The 11,762-nt window shown below is 57.0% G+C and overlaps 1 protein-coding gene across 1 annotated transcript; it reads left to right on the top strand.

Annotated features, from left to right (window-relative positions):
• The first annotated feature begins 1,966 nt into the window (after positions 1–1,966).
• On the top strand, positions 1,967–8,332 carry LOC116437130. Its single transcript, XM_032094689.1, has 15 exons — positions 1,967–2,084; positions 2,558–2,619; positions 2,771–2,902; positions 3,040–3,119; positions 3,267–3,384; positions 4,057–4,146; positions 4,604–4,708; positions 4,841–5,006; positions 5,552–5,646; positions 6,080–6,229; positions 6,611–6,759; positions 7,085–7,226; positions 7,341–7,478; positions 7,681–7,857; positions 8,132–8,332. Exons 1-15 carry the CDS (start codon positions 1,967–1,969, stop codon positions 8,330–8,332), a joined length of 1,923 nt encoding a protein of 640 aa, XP_031950580.1.
• Positions 8,333–11,762: the final 3,430 nt, after the last annotated feature.

Raw genomic sequence — 11,762 nt, 5'->3', positions numbered from 1 at the left:
TTCTCACTTTTACTGAAATGCCTTTGCAAGAATAAAACTCTTACGATTTTCAATCTCTCCACATTGTAACCCCTTTCCCTCCCATCAGTTCTTGCCAAGAGGCCGTTCCCTTCCGTGGGAAGCAAGGTGATAGGAATGTGACACGGCTTTGGATTCTCCAGGTCAGGGTCAGTGGTGTGGACCGCCAGAGCCAACAGCGCACAAGCGAAGCCTCTGCGTGCTGGCACCACCTGAGAACTGCATGGGGAGAGCAGCTGGACTTCCAGGAACACACGATTGGACACGGAGATTTCCAGCGGGGTGGCAAAGGCACAACAGGAGCTGATAACTGGGACAGGAACCAATTCTGAGGGTAGTAGGCAAAGATGGGGGGACCACCCAAAGCAATGGTGCAAGGACTTGCTGTGGCCATGGCAGTGTTAAGGAGCAATCCAGTGTGGCACTGCAGAGTCCCTCTGGGAGAAATCCCAAGGCCACAGATTTTAGCTGCTGGGACTGGAGCATATTCACAGCAGCGGCTCCAGTGACTCCACGCATCCCAACTTGAGTCCCCACGGAACCACTCACACAGTCACACCAGGTTTCCTCACTGCTTCAGCCCCAGGTTTGCCATGGCCGAGTCTCAGATGTCTTGTTCCACAAAGCCATTTATTCATGGTGCAGTAACACAGAAACAGCTCGAGCTGCTGAATCCAAGCAGGACCCCAAACCAAGCACCCCTGGGCTCCTGTCATTTGTCCCACCATTTTCCCATTTTTATTCACGTTTCCCACCCTTTTCCCCTCAAGTTTCCCACCATTTTTCCTCTCACGCTTCCCACCCATCCCCTCACATTTCCCATCATTTTTGGCCTCATGTTTCCTGCCATTTTTCCCCTTATGTTTCACACCCATGTTTCCTCTTGTTTCCCTTCTTTGTACCTCATGTTTCCCGCCCTTTCCTCCCCTCACATTTCCTGCCGTTTTCTCCTCACGTTTTCCACCCCTTTTCCCCATCATGTTTCTTGCCATTCTTTCCTCCTCACCCTTCCTGCCCTTCTATGCCTTCGCATTTGCCTTCACTTTTTCCCTCACATTTCCCCCATTTTCTCCCCTTCTCTTTCACACCTTTTCTTCCTCTATTTTCCTGTTCTTTTTGCTCCCCTGTACTGCCCTTTTCTCCCCTCACGTTTCCCGCCCTTTCTCTCCCCTCACGTTTCCCGCCATTTTTCCCCCTCAGGTGTCCTGCCTTTATCTTCCCTCACATTTCCTGCCCTTTTCTCCCCTCTCCTTTCCCACAATTTTGTCCCCTCATATTTGCCATTTTTTACTTCACATTTTCCACCCTTTTCCCCCTCATGTTTCACACCCTTTTCCCCTCACATTTGCCCCCGTTTTCTCCCCTCCTGATCCTGCCCTCTTCTCCCATCATGTCTCCTGCCCACAAGTCTCCCTTTCCTCTTGAGTTGTCCACTCAGGCTGGGTGTCTCCGTGTCCACCCACCTGGCTGTCATCACAGGCCTTGCTCTCCTTTGTCATCCATAAGGTTTGGCAGCTCAGGGCTCTTGCTTTCTTTCATTGCTGGTTTTAGTCAATTGTTCATAACTCAACCTGTGACCTTTCACTTTTTAGCCTGCAGTTCTCCTCTCCAGCCTGCTGCAGGGGAAAGGGGAGGGGGAGTGCGAGAAGGGAGCAGTGCATGATTTGGAGTGTTTCAGTGGGAGCACCATAGTGGGGGAACTGGGGTGTCACAAAGGGCCCCCTGTGACCCGCCACCTGCCCCTAGCAACAGCTGGAAGGGTTTGTTGACGTGGAACCAGCGCCCAGCCTGCAGTGTCCGGCAGGACAGCGACGGGACAGGACGGGAGCACACAGCTGGCGAGAAGCCCGCTGGTTTTAGCTCACGTCTTGCCCTGCAGCAGGGAGTAAGGTATTAAACCAAACCTTCCCCCTTGCCTATTCTCCGAACTTCATCTCCATTCAGTAGAATGGAGAAGAGACCTCCAAGACGGCCCAGGGTGGCCTGGGCAGAGAATGTGGCTCCTCAGGAGAGCAGCTCTGCAGCAGAGCCCGCCGAGGTGACCACGGTGCAGCCATTGCAGCCCAGTGAGTGAGGGGCCCTGTGGGACTGGGCAGGGCTGGGATCAGGTTTCCCCAGCACACGGGCAGATGGGGATCACAGGGGTGGGAGTGATGCCGGAGTGCCAGAGCTGCTCAGGGCAGGACACCAGCCCCGGCACAGCCTGTGCCGAGGAGGGGGAGAGCAGAGGGGGCCCCAGCTGCTGCTCTGGGGCGTGGGCAGTGAGGGTCAGTGGCTGGCAAGAGGCAGTGGTGCTGTGGGATGCTGGACGTGTCCCTCTCATCTGCCAGAGCGCTCCTCAGCCCGGGGCACTGGGCATTGCCCTGCCATGGTGTGCTCCAGCAGGGCAGCTCCTCTGATGAGCATCCTCCAGTCGGGAGCCGCATGGGAAGGCCGTGCCAGGGGAGCAGGTGTGGCCTGGGCGGAGGGCAGATCTCCTTCCTCTTCTCTCTGCTCTTGATGCACCTTCTGCAGTTTCCTTTCTCTCCCCCTTCGTTAGAGGCCTTATACACACAGAAAGCCAAGGACTTCATCCGGGCCTTCGCCCGCAGCCCCAAACAGGTACCCATGGCCCGCTGAATGGCGGCTGTGCCTGGACAGGGTTGCTGGCTCTGCAGAGCAGCTGCTCCCACAGGGCACTGCACCCTAAGGGCTCTGGTCCCACTGGCTGGGTGTTCTCACTTCACCCTGCCCCGTTGTCTCTGTTCCCCAGCTCCAAGACAAGGATCTGAAGCTCAAGTTCCTTGACAGCATCTGCACATTCTGCAGAGATGCCAAGGATTCTGGCTTCTGCAAGGACCTGGATGCTTTCTACCACAACTACAAGCTGGGAGAGAAGATCCAGGTGAGGGGGCACCCGGCAATCTGGGGAAGGGAGCAAGGAGCCTCAGCAGCCGGTGAGGGCAGTGCGTGGGCAGGGCAAGGCTCTGGTGGCTCTGGGTGCTGGCAGCTGCCAGGTTGCAGCCCAGCTGTGCTCTGCAGGTGCTGCTGCAATTGGAGCCCAAGAACGAGATTTGTACGGAGGTGCGGCGGCTGGCCATGCTCGCTATTGCCGGACTGAGGTACCGGCCCATCACACCTGCAGACCCCTGCCCAGCACTCTGTGCCCACCTGCCCATCCCTCCTGGAAGCCCAGCCCCAGTGCTGCAGGAGACCTTGAGACACTGCTCCCAGCACCAGTGGCCAGCTGGGCCCCTCTCTCTTTGCAGCACGCTGGGGACGGTGCTGGAGAACAGAAGAAAACTCTTAAGACTCTGCTTCGACAGCATCTTTTTCCTTCCTCCAAGTGGGGAAATGCAGAGCCGGGAAGCGTGCCTCTATGCTCGGGTAAGTGCTGGGTGAACTGGAGGAGCCTCCAGTCTGTCCAGGCTGCTCCCGACCACCCCGTGCTGCCTAAGGACCAAAGATCCAAGGCAGGCCATGGTCGCAGCTTCGCTTTCCTACCCTCATCCCTATTAGCGCTGGCCTAATCCCTAGGGTATATCACCATGTCCCACTGCCGTAGGGAGGAGGAGGAGAGAAGATCCAGCAGGCAGGAATTGTGCAGCAAGATTGATTTATTTAATTATTTTATTAACTATTTTATAGACCTTTTTCTTCATAGTCTAATTGGACAAGGATCAGCCAACCCTTGGGGGTGATTGGCTAAAATCCTAAAACATCCATTGTCAAAATATTTTCCTACTATACCATAAACAAGACTTTTCAAGGCTGCAGGTGTTTGGTTGTTTACATAACTCTGCTACCTCTTCTGTGAGAGAGAAAAGTCTCTCACGGACTTCGAAAACAGCAAGAAAATCCTTGCTAGCAGCATTTTTGTATCCACACATCCCTTCATGCCTTGCCAGGCTCCAGCCACCTCCGGCAATGCCGGCTGCTCTGCCCCCCAGCACACGGCCTGCTCCTGTGTCCCTCCCGTCACACTGGCACTTCAGATCAGTCTCCTGGGAGTGGGAGGGACAGCAGAATCACAGCCACTGCTCTCTGTCGTCCTTGCAGACCCTGCATGCCATGGACACCATGCTGGAGGTGATGGTGTTCAGCTCTCCTGCCTCCAAAACCAGCAAGATGCTGCAGGACATCTTGGAGGTCTGGCCTGTGCACAGAGTGGGGCTCAAAGGACTGTTCCTCACTTAGGAGGGGAAGGAGCCCGGGCTTGTGTCCAGTCTTGTCCTGGCTCCTGCCAAATGAACCCTGTCCCGGCCAGAACCAGGACATTCCCCCAGTGCTGTGCAGGCAAGAGCGCACTGCGGGGAGGCTGCCCAGCTGGCCCAGGGAAGCAGAGGCTGGCCCCAGGCGCTGCTGGAGCACAAGGAGCAGAGGGCAGCCCCTGCCTTCCTTGCTGCCCACCAGCTTTGCCTGGGGCCTTTGGGCCAGGCCTGCCAGGGCCCCCAGGGCCCCCAGGATCCCCCCTGAAAGCTCTGCCTGAGGGCACAGGAAGTCTGGAGGGACGGTGCAAGTGTGTCTCATGAGTGCGGCCCTGCCACTGCTGCTGCTGGAGTGGGCGTCTGCTCACGGGGCTCACCTGCAGCTTCTCTCTTCCCAGGTTCTGCTGCACTACTGCCTTTATGACACCGTGGCTGTGCAGGAGAGGGTCATGGGCAGGATCAGGCTGCTGAGCCATTTGCTGGCCGACTCTTCCACTGTGCAGGTAAGGACCGGCCACCCTCCTGCCAGGCCATCTCCCCATCCCTGTGCCCTGGCACAGCCACAACTCCAAGGTGCCTGCAAGGCCTCAGCTGCCCACCCTCAGACCTTCTGCTCTTCTGCCTGCCTCCCCCAGGCTGGCCAAACTGAGGACAGCGGTGCTGCCAGCACACACGTCCGGATCCCAGTCCTCGGGAAGCTGCTGGGCCATCTGTTTTTCAAGTTATTCAGGAAAGAAGAATCCAGCTTGATGGCACTGGATATTCTCTGCTTCCTCTTCACATTCCTCTCTGAGCAGAAATGTAAGAGAAGCTGTGGTGGGCAGCATCCCCCGTGCACCGCCACATGCCCAGATACAGCTGCTTGTCTTCCTGGGTCTTGCGAAGGCTCCTTGTTGTGCTTGGTGCAGGTGGCACCATGTCCCCAGAGCTGCTGTCACCTCTGCTCCTGCCCCTCGCTCTCTGCCAGGCTCTTGATGCTCCCGTGTAGCCGAGTTGCTCCTCCACACAGGACTCAGCCCCAATCCGCCCCTTCCCCATGTCCCCTGGAGAGCTCGTGTCCTGCCCTGCCACCCTCCAGCCCCGCAAGCCCTTCCCCCTGAGCAGTACTGCAGCCACGGTGTAACTGGGAGCTGCATGCGGAGCTCCAGGGGCTCGGAGCTTCCCAGGCCAGCTTCACTGGGTACGGACACTGGAGGCAGCTCCCCCTTTCCACCAGTGCCCACCACCTCCTCCCGTGACCGACTGCTCCCAAGCCATTCCTGCATCCCGACGCTTGCCAGGGTTGGGTCGGCTGCTGGCACAGCGGCTGTGTCTCAGCCACACATTGGTGTTTTCCCTCTCTTTAGGTGCCACACCGCCAGCGGTTCGTGCCCAGCTCCCAGCATACTGGCAATCTGAGATCACCTCCCTGCTGGATACGCCCAGCACCTGGAGAGTTCAGGTGACCAGCCCTCCCCCTTGCTGGGCCTCTCATCCGTGGCATCAGCAGGGGATTGGTGTGCACAAAGGGGTGCAGAATCAGCGGGGCTGTCCCTGGCGAGAGGCTTCCCGCTGTCCCCGAGCAGGGAACACTGCGGTGTCCCAGCAGCAGCAGCAGCAGCAGCTCCAGCCCTGCTGGCCACCAGCGAGCCCTGGCTCTCTGTAGGGCCCGTGCCCCGTGCCCCATGCCCGAGAGCCCAGCCCTCCTCCCTGTCATGGGGTCCTCCTCATCCTCCCCTGCATAGGGACTGTGGGCACTGCTGCCAGCTTTCCTGCGGCCACTGCCACCAGCACTGCCCGGCACCTCTGGCCAGGGCTGCTCGCGCTGCCCAGCTGAGCAGAACCCTTTGGGCACTGGCTGGCACTGGCCTCCACTCCCTTCCTTCCTGCCACAGGCCTTTGGCAGATACCTCAGGCCAGCTGAGAGGACGGGCATCGTCCTTGTGGCCATCGAGATCCTGGGCCGCTCCAGCCTCCTGGACAAGAAGGCGCCCAAGGAGTTTCTGGAGGTGGCCATGGAATTCCCTGAGCTGTGGCTGATGGATGTAAGTGGCCTGTGGCTGGATTGCTCTGCCCTTGAGCCCTGTCACGTTCCTCCCTCCCTCCCTCCCAAAGCCAGGATTGGGGGGTGCCTGAAACCACCTTGAGGCAGCAGAGAGGGTCTTAGGATCCAAATTCTGACACCCAAATAATGGTCGGATCTGGTCATCAAAAGATGCCTCGGCCAAAATTAAGGTGCAAACAGGACCACATGCCAACGCCAACAGTACGGATTTCTTTTAAGAGTAAATGGGAGATAGAGAGAGAGGGGGAATGAGGAAGAGACACACACACAGACGCATTACTTAGAAAGATCGTCACCCGCACGTGGGTCCCTGCGGCATCCCAGGACATGGCAGCACCACCTTCACCTGTGTTCCTTCCAGGTGCCAAAAGTTGTGAGACACATCTTTGAGTACTGTGATGAAACAAATGCAGCAACCGCTCACAGCTTTCCCACACTGCTTGACCTGATGGCCAGTAAGTGGCCTCGGCGAGTAGTCACAACAGCTCTGAAGGTCGCCCCAATATTCAGGTACTGGCCCTGACCACCCAGAGGGCTTGTTCCCTATGGGGAGAGGGACCCCGAGACTCTCTGGCTGCCAGACACAAGAACACTGCAGCACCCCCCAAAGCAAGCGGGGCCCTCCATCCCACCATGCTCAGCCCAGGCCCACAGCAGCCAAAGCTGGCTGGGCCAGCCCAGAGCCAGTACGCTGCTCCCAGTCCCACCGGGAACACCCCGTCAGCCATGTCCACCTGCCCAGGCTGGGCCTCTGCGCACCCCAAGTCCTGCAGGGCTGGCCCAGGCCACACTGCAGTGGCCGAGGCAGCCTTGCTGACAGCGCTCTGCCTTGCAGTGACAAAGTCTGTCTGTGGAAGGCCATGTTCTCCGTGCACCAGACTCTGGAGAAAGTTTTGAAGGAGCTGCACATCAAACTGCAGGGCCGGCAGAAGGACATCTTCACACAGCAGGAGAAGTCCTGCCTCGCTTTCTTGGCTGTGAGTCATCAGGAAAAGCCCATGTGCCCTTGCCCTCCGCTGCCGGTGGGAAGCGGGAGCTGAGCCAGGACAGCCCTGCCAGCTCTGCCCGGGCTCTCTGCCGCTTCCTTCCAGATGCTGGCCTCTGATGATGTACAAGAACAGGAACTGGGTCTACTGTACAAAGACCTGAATCTTCTGAGGTGTCCAATAATAGAAATGGTCTCTCTGGTGCTCAGGGCCCTTGTGACACTGTCGGAGAGAGCCAAGACGGTGAGCAGGCTGCTCTCAGGGGCAGACATGTGGCACCTGGACTCCGAGGCCTCGGGGAAGGTGGTGGCTTGGCCTGGGCTGCGAGTCAGGTGCTGGGGTGACTGCTCCAAATGCCCTGCCTGCCATGGGATGGCCTGGAGGCTGCCTGGGGATCTGACCAGGCACAGACGTTCTCACGGAATGGAAATTGTCTTTTGTACAGGCAAGAAAAATGAAGGGCCTCCTGTCCGAGTTGCTGAAATTCCTGTGGCATCAGTCTGGGGACATTTCGGTGATGGTCATGGACATCTTCCAAAATGTGCTGGGGCACCTGAAGAAGAGAGAGGCCAGCGCCATGGTTGTGAAAGCGGTGCAGAGGCTCTGGCACCTCTTTGACGCGGTAAGGCTGATGTGGGAGCCTGAGCCCTGCAGCAGGGCCCTGGGCAATGACAGCTGCCCTGCAGCCCAGCCCTGCAAGTAGCACTGGGAGCAGGCCCCGCTCTCTGGGCTCCCCTGGGATGGATTCTGGGCCTTGCAGCCCAGCGCTGATCCTGCCCGCTCTGGGCTGTGAGCCCGCAGCATCGCCCCTCACCTCAGGCACCTCAGCTCAGCCCCTCCTGGTCGCGGGCAGGGAGCCGCTGTGTGCGGAGCTCACCTTTCCTCCTTCCTACCAGGAGGAAGACTTTGTGCGGGAGCACTCCATCCGCCTCTTCCGAGACCTGCTGGGCAAAACAGACTGGAAGGACAAGAAGGGCATGAAGGAAAACGCCTGGAAAGTCCTGGTCCGGCTCCTGCTTCACATGAGTGACCGGGCCCCCAGCGTGGCCAAGGTACCCATGTCCAGGCTGAGCACTGACCAAGAGAGGCGTGGCTGACACCCCCTGGGGGGGTCCCGAGCATCAGGGCAAGGGCTGCTGGCAGCAGGCAGCGTTCCCCCAGCACAGCCCCTGGGAACCAGCGCCAGCAGGGCCAGACAAGCTGGCACGGCCATTTCCATCTCTGCCCTGCCTGCTCCAGCAGGGCTCGGCAGCAGCCCAGCACCACCGAGGCCTGGACACGTGTGTCCCCAAAGGCTTCTCAGCTGTCCCCACAGGTGTCCCTGCAGGGCTTTGCACCTCAATCCCTGCTGCCTAGGCCTGTCCCCAAGAGACCCCTGGGCACTTTGGCGAGGGCATGTCCCAGCTTCCTAAGGGCGCGGTTACCCCAGGAACAAAGCCCAGGGCTCCTTCCACAGGCAGGCCCTGCTGCCACCTCCCAGCTTCTGTCCCACAGGCATCTACAGAAGCCGTTCTGGCTATAGCAAAGCTCCTCAAGTGGAAAGAGCTCAAGCAGCTGGCGCAGATGGAGCAGACGTGGAGGATGGGCGAGTGCTTGGTGAGGACGAGACCCAGGCTGGGCGAGGGCTGCCCACAACACCGTGCCGGGGCTGTGAGCTCTGCAGCTGGGATTCCCCAGGGCTGTTGTTGCCCAGAGCGCCCAGCCTGGAGCTGCAGCCTTGCTCCTGTCTCGAGAACAGGAGTCTCCTCTAGGCCCATGTTCCCTTCCTTCCCCCAGCATGAGGGAGGGCTCTGAGCCATGGGGGTGCTGGCAGGAGGGGCTGATCTGACCAGCTGGGGCCCTCTGAGTAATGCCCACAGCCTTGTGCTCCCTGCAGTTGGCCAAGGACAGCAGCAGGGCCGAACAGTTTGTGTGGGACAGCCAGCCCTACCTGCGGAGCCCTCAGGCCCCCATGCGAGAGGCGGCCCTCAGGTTCATTGGTGAGTCCCAGCCCCCAGGGTCCCTCTTTGGGCAGCCTGGCCCCGTCCCCCCAGCCCTGGGGCTGACACGGGCAGGGCCTCGGCCTCCCTGTGCCCCCCTGCCAACACAGGTGGCTTTGGTGGCCACCTTGCCAGTGCCACCCCCGGGCTGCTGAGGGGGTCAGGCAGGGCCGGGGGCCATGCTGCTGGGAGCACACTGGGGAGCAGCGGCTGACGGAGCTCTGTGCCCAGGGCTGGCTGCGCGGCACCTGACAGAGCAGAGTGAGGACACCGTGGCTGAGGTGCTCTGGGGTGAGTGGGGAGCCCGGGCTCGGGGGAGCTGAGGCGTCTCTGCACACATGGGGGCTCATCTGGGCTCTCTTTCTGTCGTAGAGCTTGACAGACTGCAAACAGGAGACAAGGATCCTGCCATCTGTTCCCTGGCAGCTCAGACCAGCTTGGTCCTGAAGTCTCCAAGGAAGCAGCGAAGATCAGGATTCTCCCTGCGTGCGCTGTGCTGCTGGTGCCTCTGAGCAGAGAGGGACCTTGATGTAAGGCTTGGCAGGGACACAAACTCAAACACCTGCTGAATGATCAGGTGTGGAAAGGATGCCCTGGCTTTCTAAGGTCCTTCTCAAAGAGCAAGCCGGCATTTCCATGACTGCTGACTCTGCCATTGCCCTGACCAGGAGGGACCCATTCCCCCCAGCCCCTGAGCATGGTGTGAGGTGGTCTAGAATAAGCCCAGGGTCATGGCCAGTCCCCTCCTGGCTCCTGCCAAATGGCTCAGCTGCCGGCCCTCAGCCCTTCTGCTCTTCTGCCTGCCTCCTCCAGCCTGGTCAAAATGAGGACAGAGGTGCTGCCTGTGGAGAGATCCAGATCCCAGGCCTGGGGAAGCTGCTGGCACATCCATTCAAGTCGCTCAAGAGAGAAGAGACCACTTTATGGCTCTGGATGCTCTCTGCGCCCGCTTCAAGTTCATCTGTCAGCAGAAAGGTAAGAGAAGCTGTGGTGGGCTGCATCCCTGCGCACGGCCGCATCCCCCCGATGCATCTGCTCGTCTTCTCGGGCCTTGCGATGGCCCCTTCTGTGCAGACACGGGGCTCATGTGGGCTCTGCTTCTGTCACAGAACTTGAACTACTGCGGGCCAGAGAGAAGGATCCTGGGCGCTCAGACCCGCCTGCCTAAAATCCTGCGAGAGGACTCGGTGTGCCTGGATCCAAGCCCAGCCACAGACCTGTCCAAACTGTATATAGTTCTAGAAAGTTAATTACCTTCTAGATATAATTTATATAAGTAAAACATATCTATAAATTATATATTTGATAACTATATCTAATATATGAAAATTATGAGTAAATAAAATATAGAAATTATATCTATTATGTCATGTATATAAATTCTTTATATTATGAATACATATTATATATATTAGCTATATATATAGATGAGCTTTTCAAATAAAAGAAACAATGTCTTGAAATCGGTTACAGAAATGATAATGACTGCAGCACACAGCTCTATCTATGAGTATATTGCAGCATTTTTGAAGCAATATGGAAGCAATTATGTTAAAGCTAGCAGACTTGGGAGGAAAAGTGAGAATTGTGGGTGGGAAATGTGAGGAGGAAAGGGTGGGAAATGTGAGGAGAGAAAAAGGGCGGGAAATGTGAGGGGAGAAAAGGACAAGAAACTTGAGTAAAAAGGACAGGAAATGAGAGGAAGAAAGGCTGTTAAACAGAGAGGAGATAAGGTGGGAAATGTAAAAAATGAGGTTCTCTCTTAGTAAAATTTTAAGAAAAATTTAATAAAAGGACAATTAGGAGACAGCAGCAAAAAGGGTGTTACAGCCAGCCGGGTCCTTTGGCAGAGATCCAAAGGCACACCGTTACATCCAAAAGATCGTCTTCAAAAGTACACAGCTTATTTCATATTCATCACCATCATGCATAATTCATTAATTCTTTGGAGTTGCTGAGTATCATCCTATCAGTCTTATCTTCCTCCTTGGCTCCATTCCGTCTGGTTTTGGGTTTTTTTCTTCTGATAAGATTTTCCAAGGATATGAAGACCGCCCCCATCCTTCCCAAGCTGACCACACAAACTACAGCCATTCTACAGCATTACATTACAGAACCTAGGCAAAGTCCCCCCCCAACAATTAGTAACAGGCAAAAACCAACATCACAATACATTCATAATAATTTTGTAATCATGCGAAAAGCCAATACCACAGTACATTTATAACAGAAACATGAGGGAAAAAATGATGGCAAATGTGAGGGGACAGAAGGGCAGGAAGTGTGAGGGGAAAAAACGGTGGGAAACGTGATGGGGAAAAGGTGGAAAACGTGAGGGGAGAAAAGGGCAGGAAATGTGAGAAGGAAAAGACAGGAAACATGAGGAAAAAAAAGACAGGAAATGGGAGGAAAAATGGGGGTGAAACATAAGGGGAAAAAAGGCAGGAAACATGAGGCCAAAAATGATGGGAAACGTGGGGGGGGCAGAAGGGCGGAAAGTGTGAGAGGAAAAGTGGTGGGAAACTTGAGGGGAAAAGGGTGGGAAACA

The sequence above is a fragment of the Corvus moneduloides genome, chromosome 33 (genome assembly GCF_009650955.1).
Source record: "Corvus moneduloides isolate bCorMon1 chromosome 33, bCorMon1.pri, whole genome shotgun sequence".
Lineage (NCBI taxonomy): Eukaryota > Metazoa > Chordata > Aves > Passeriformes > Corvidae > Corvus > Corvus moneduloides.
This window is presented reverse-complemented; position numbering and strand designations above follow the sequence as displayed.

Bases quoted from the DNA above. Each gene is read 5' to 3' on its own strand.
- LOC116437130 (XM_032094689.1), top strand. From the start codon at position 1,967: ATGGAGAAGAGACCTCCAAGACGGCCCAGGGTGGCCTGGGCAGAGAAT. The intron at 2,903-3,039 runs GTGAGGGGGCAC...TGTGCTCTGCAG, and splicing joins AGCTGGGAGAGAAGATCCAG to GTGCTGCTGCAATTGGAGCC. The intron at 5,007-5,551 runs GTAAGAGAAGCT...CCCTCTCTTTAG, and splicing joins ATTCCTCTCTGAGCAGAAAT to GTGCCACACCGCCAGCGGTT.